The sequence below is a fragment of the Priapulus caudatus genome, unplaced genomic scaffold (assembly GCF_000485595.1).
Source record: "Priapulus caudatus unplaced genomic scaffold, Priapulus_caudatus-5.0.1 Scaffold132, whole genome shotgun sequence".
Classification (NCBI taxonomy): domain Eukaryota; kingdom Metazoa; phylum Priapulida; class Priapulimorpha; order Priapulimorphida; family Priapulidae; genus Priapulus; species Priapulus caudatus.
The window spans coordinates 52,126-58,466 of NW_014577193.1; the positions used below are offsets into that span (position 1 = coordinate 52,126).

The 6,341-nt window shown below is 50.6% G+C and overlaps 2 protein-coding genes across 2 annotated transcripts; both read left to right on the forward strand.

Moving 5' to 3' along the window:
• Positions 1-495: 495 nt before the first annotated feature.
• LOC106805884 (ankyrin repeat and SAM domain-containing protein 3-like) lies at positions 496-1,089 on the forward strand (the record flags this gene model as incomplete). The annotated part of the gene is made up of 1 exon (XM_014807653.1): positions 496-1,089. A coding segment is annotated over one exon (594 nt), but the record flags the coding sequence as incomplete, so codon positions are not given.
• Positions 1,090-1,119: 30 nt separating this feature from the next.
• On the forward strand, positions 1,120-6,027 carry LOC106805885 (putative ankyrin repeat protein RF_0381). The gene is made up of 3 exons (XM_014807655.1): positions 1,120-1,995; positions 4,071-4,415; positions 4,831-6,027. The coding sequence occupies exons 1-3, from the start codon at positions 1,120-1,122 to the stop codon at positions 5,431-5,433; spliced, it is 1,824 nt and encodes a 607-aa protein (XP_014663141.1). The 3' UTR covers positions 5,434-6,027.
• Positions 6,028-6,341: the final 314 nt, after the last annotated feature.

Here is a 6,341-nt window from a genome sequence, read left to right on the forward strand (position 1 = left end):
CAATTATTTTATAGGTTATTTTTATGAAATGTGCTTCCTGCTGAAGTGCGAAGAGTAAGTGTCTGATAACATTTTGACCCTCAAGAGGACGGGTAAACACGGATTTGTTGACTGTTAACAAAGGACTGAACTGCTTTTGCTATATTCCCCCTCCCCCTTATGCAGTTATAACATAGAAAAATGGATTTGACCACATCATACCAACAATAAATTTTATCGTATGCCAACTCTCAAAATCACAACTGGCGCCTTCAAACCAAGTGCATAATTAAAACAAAATGGCGTGCAATTCTGTGTGGTAAATATTGAGTTTTTATGTCAATAATTGGGAGCACTTTCTGTCATTGTCATTCCCGTATTACTATCTGACTAATAATCCACAAGCCTCTCTAATAACAGACTTTACGCGGCATGACCGGGAAGACGCCGCTGATGAAGGCGGTGACGAAGGGTGATGAGGCGGTGGTGCAGATGCTGCTCTCACACGGCGCCGACGCCAACGCCGCGGACTCGCAAGGACAGACCACCCTAAACCACGCGGCTACCTCCCTGTACTATGCGCCTCGCTCTGGCCGGCTGAACATCATGCGCCTGCTACTGGAGGCCGGTGCTGATCCAAACGTCGCCGATACGGAGAGCGGGATGACGCCGCTGATGATGGCGGTGAGTAAGTGCGAGGAGGCGACGGTGCAGATGCTGCTCTCACACGGCGCCGACGCCAACGCCGCGGACTCGCACGGACGGACCTTCCTGTACTACGCGGCTACCTCCCTGTTCTATGTGGCTAGCTCTGGCCGGCTGGACATCATGCGACTGCTACTAGAGGCCGGTTCAGATCCAAACGCCGCCGATACGGAGAGCGGGAAGACGCCGCTGATGATGGCGGCGAGGGAGGGCGATGAGGCGATGATGCGGATGCTGCTCTCACACGGCGCCGACGCCAACACCGCGGACTTGCACGGAGAGACCTCCCTGTACTACGCGACTCGCTGCTCTGGCCGGCTGGACATTGTGCGCCTGCTACTGGAGGCCGGTGCAGATCCAAACGTCGCCGATACGGAGATCGGGGAGACGCCGCTGATGAACGCGGTGAGTAAGGGCGATGAGGCAGTGGTGCAGATGCTGCTCTCGCACGGCGCTGACGCCAACGCCGCGGACTCGTACGGACAGACTTCCCTGCACTACGCGGCTTACTCTGGCCGGCTGAACATCATGCGACTGCTACTGGAGGCCGGCGCCGTCCCCAATGTCGCCCACACGAAGAGTGGAGAGACGCCGCTGATGTATGCGGCGTGGGTGGGCGAGGAGGCGATGGTGCAGATGCTGCTCTCACACGGCGCCGACGCCAACGCCACGGACTCGTATGGATGGACCTCCCTGCACATCGCGGTTTGCTCTGGCCGGCTGGACATTGTGCGCCTGCTACTGGAGGCCGGTGCAGATCCAAGCGTTGCCGATACGGAGAGCGGGATGACGCCGCTGATGATGGCGGTGAGGAAGGGCAACGAGGCAGCGGTGCAGATGCTGCTCTCACACGGCGCCGACCCCAACGCCGCGGACTCGCAAGGACAGACCTCCCTGTACTACGCGGCTACCTCCGTGTACTTCGAGGCTAGCTCTGGCCGGCTGAACATCATGCGACTGCTACTGGAGGCCGGTGCAGATCCAAACGCCGCCGATACGAAGAGCGGGAGGACGCCGCTGATGAGGGCGGTGGTGCAGATGCTGCTCTCACACGGCGCTGACGCCAACGCCGCGAGCTTACAAGGACAGACCTCTCTGTACTATGCGGCTACCTCCGGGTACGACAGGGCTAGCTCTGGCCGGCTGAACATCATGCGACTGCTACTGGAGGCCGGCGCCGTCCCCAATGTCGCCCACACGAAGAGTGGAGAGACGCCGCTGATGTGTGCGGCGAGGATGGGCGTGGAGGCGGTGGTGCAGATGCTGCTCTCACACGGCGCCGACGCCAACGCCGCGGACTCGCACGGACAGACCTCCCTGTACTACGCGGCTTGCTCTGGCAGGCTGGACATCGTGCGACTGCTACTGGAGGCCGGTGCTGATCCAAACGTCGCCGATACGGAGAGCGGGAGGACGCCGCTGATGATGGCGGCGTGTCTGGGCGTGGAGGCGGTGGTGCAGATGCTGCTCTCGCACGGCGCCGACGCCAACGCCGCGGACTCGCAAGGACAGACCTCCCTGCATGCACACGCACACTCACGCTTACACGCACACTCACACTCACACTCACACTCACACTCACACTCACACTCACACTCACACTCACACTCACACTCACACTCATACTCACACGCACACTCATACTCACACGCACACTCATACTCACACGCACACTCATACTCATACTCACACTCACACTCACACTCACACTCACACTCACACTCACACTCACACTCACACTCACACTCACACGCACACTCACACTCACACTCACACTCACACTCACACATACTCACACGCACACTCACACGCACACTCACACTCACACTCACACTCACACGCACACTCACACTCACACGCACACTCATACTCATACTCACACGCACACTCACACGCACACGCACACTCACACCACTTAAAATACAAACAACTTGATTGAAGTCACGGTCCTACCGTCACATACCACTCTCTACTGATTGAAGCCAAAGTTCTATCATACTATATCACTCTCTATTGATTGAAGCCAAGGTCCTTCCGTCACATATCACTCTCTCTACTGATAACTTCGACATACAACTTCTATAACTTCTACATTATTTGGGCCGTCATCGTTATTGATTAGACAAACCTAATCCATTAATGTATCTCATGTAACGGTAAATTTTTAATGTAAAAATAAGTACAGTTTGATGTTCTTCTTAATAGTTTTTACTTCGAATTCTATTGTTTTATTGCTGAATTTTCATTTTAACCACATGAAACTATGTAAATGTAAATACATTACGGTGGTGCGCATGATATTGTAATTTTAATTTTGCTAGTGGTTTATGTCACTACCATTGTCATTACATTCAGTGATATACGGGAATTACCAAACATTAGTACAAAAAAAAACATTACTAAGGATTCCGTATGGTCTGGCACGGGAGGAGGTCTATGGGGTTGACAGCGTGAGTTACAGCACCGTATATGACACCAACCCTGGTGACGCCGCTGCCCATAGCAGAGCGATGACCCCCCCCCCCAAGCTTTCATGGTTGTCACTGCACATACGCTAGCATGTAATGGGTAGGTGTCAACGCCAGAGACCCACGGGTTGTGATTCTACCTATTTATACGCGCATCACATGAAAGGTTCAGCCATACAGCTCCCATACACCTCGTCTGGCCCTATATATAATAGCCAACTGCGCCAATCGGTCCTGATCGAGCCACTGACGCTCGTGGTGGTATATATATATATATGTATATATATATAAATTGTTTATACACACATATACTGTACATATATGATATCGATGCATGGCCGGGAGCAGGGGCGTAGATAGCGGGAGGAAAGGGGGATATATCCCTCCACTCATGGAGGTTAAAACAAAATGTACGGTTGTTTTATACTGCTTTCATTGTAAAAAAGAATAAGTGGTTTAAGTGAAAATCCTCAATGCTATAAAATTGAGTTTGTGACAGAGACATATTTATATTTTCAACGAAATAAAACAATGGGAAACGTGACAAACCTAGGAAAAGTTTTACTGTTTTATCTTTCAAAAACGGCCTACTTGAAGGTTCTAAATAATTATTGTTAAAATCCAAGAGCTTCTGCGGCGTGTCTGGGCGTGGAGGCGGTGGTGCAGATGCTGCTCTCGCACGGCGCCGACGCCAACGCCGCGGACTCGCAAGGACAGACCTCCCTGCACCACGCGGCTAGCTCTGGCCGGCTGAACATCATGCGACTGCTACTGGAGGCCGGCGCAGATCCAAGCGTTGCCGATGTGGAGCACGGAATGACGCCGCTGATGTGTGCGGCGATGGCGGGCAAGGAAGCGGTGCAGATGCTGCTCTCGCACGGCGCCGACGCCAACACCGCGGACTCGCACGGACAGAACTCCCTGTACCACGCGGCTTGCTCTGGCAGGCTGGACATCGTGCGCCTGCTACTGGAGGCCGGTGCTGATCCAAACATCGCCGATACGGAGAGTGGAGAGACGCCGCTGATGATGGCGGTGAGTAAGTGCGAGGAGGCGACGGTGCAGATGCTGCTCTCACACGGCGCCGACGCCAACGCCGCGAACTCGAATGGAGAGACCTCCCTGCACTACGCGGCTTACTTTTGCCGGCTGGACATCGTGCGCCTGCTACTAGAGGCCGGCGCAGACCCCAACGTTGCCGCGACGGAAGAAATGAAGAGTTTCACCGCGTTACACTACTCCTGTGATCGACTTAAAACCGAGGTAAAACTACGGGCAGACGTTGTGAATGATTGAGACCGAATTTTAGCAATGTCCTGATGTATTTTTTTTATAGATGGTAAAGGTAATCAGTAATAGTAATCGGTTAACAGTTAATAATAGATCTGTTAAATAGTTTCACCGCATTACACTACTCCTGCAATCTACTCGGGACCGAGGAAAAATGTGGGCGTATGTTGTGAACGACGGAGACAATTTTAGCAATGTTCCAATGTATTTTTGTCTAAATAATAAATGTAATCAGTAATAGAAATCGGTTAATAGTTAATAATGTAATAATAGTAATAGTTAGTAATCGGCAACAATGATAAAGGTAGTATGCTTGGAGAAACTCGTTGTTTAAGCAACGAACCTCAAATCGGGTTGTTAACGATCCTAGTTTCTTTCGTTCACACAGATGATTACTCTCCTCTTGAAACACGGAGCTGATCCGAACCTCGTCGATTGTAACAAGAGGACGCCGCTCGCTATAATAGGCAACCAGGCGGAGGTGAGAAGCACCAGAATGAGTGAGCGAGGAGCACACGCAGCACCAGCAGAACAAGCGGAGTCAGTGGTACAAGCGGCGTCAGCTCTCCTACAGACGTTCGAGTCCGCCGGCGTACTTCTACAGGTTAACACACGCGACAGCGAGGGCGACACCCCGCTGCACAGCTTCTGTAGGGCGATGCTCGCATGCAAAGACGATGTTTACGCGCGACAGAGGGAGGGGTGCGTGCAGATAGTGCACGCGCTGCTGTTCAACCACGGTGCACACGTCGACATGGTGAACGCACGGGGAGAGACGCCATACGAACTCTGGCGCCGGATTAACCCGACGCGTTTCCGCGGCAACGTGGAGTCGAGCGACGAGATACATGGCAGAATGAGCGCGCAGTATCATTCGCTGAAGTGCCACTGCGCGCGCGTTATCGTCACACACAGCGTTGCATACGAGAACACGCTGCAGCTGCCTCTGAGTCTCATAGAATTTGTCAGGGCACACGCTAGACCAATGTAGGCGACACTAAGCGTGTTAACCGATGAAGCCCATGTAGGATCGGAGATGCGATAACCTAGAAGATATTATCAATACTTTGTAGATCTATGTTCTAATTGTTGCACGTGTTGGATGATGTGTTTCATTGCAATGTAAATTCGAGTATATGTAGTAACACTATTCAGTTTATATAGAAATGTGTAGATTATCGGTATGATGCCTTGTTGAATTGGCGAGATTTAATAACCACGAGTGCAAATGTTAAAAGTTTGCAAATCATTTTGCTCTGTAAAAAAATGTAAAGGCTTAGTTGCGTTCTGAATATTTAAAAAAAACAAAAAAAAACAACTATTTTACCATGAAATGTACGCAATTCGGTAAAGTACTTATTACCACCAGAATCACATATTTGATTGTGGCTACCACACACCACCAATAATTATAATCATTAATGACCCACTGTTCAACCGATCCACTTGTCATAATGTACCCATTAATAGGGTATATATATACTATAGACTGTATATGCAGTCCAACCATAGACTGAAGGGACAATACGCCTTAGACTTATCTAATATATAGTTGAGTTCGCATGTATCTATGTATGTATGTATGTATGTATGTATGTATGTATGTATGTATGTATATATCTTCCCTATAGGCGGCCAAACCGCCCAAGCGATCTGGATGCAATTTTTACAAGGCCATCTCTTATACCCGGGGAGTGTTCCTAGATGAAAAAAACCTGTCAAACCGTCAAACTCACCGAAAAATCCGTGGAAAACCCCTCACTTCGTGAAACTTCACACATTGTCAGCACTCACTGTACAGTGCTGCCACACACAGAAAAACCTATGACTATTTCTTGCCCTCACCTCATGATCTCATCAGCTGCTGGTATTGTGAAACCGAAACCGAAACCGAAACCA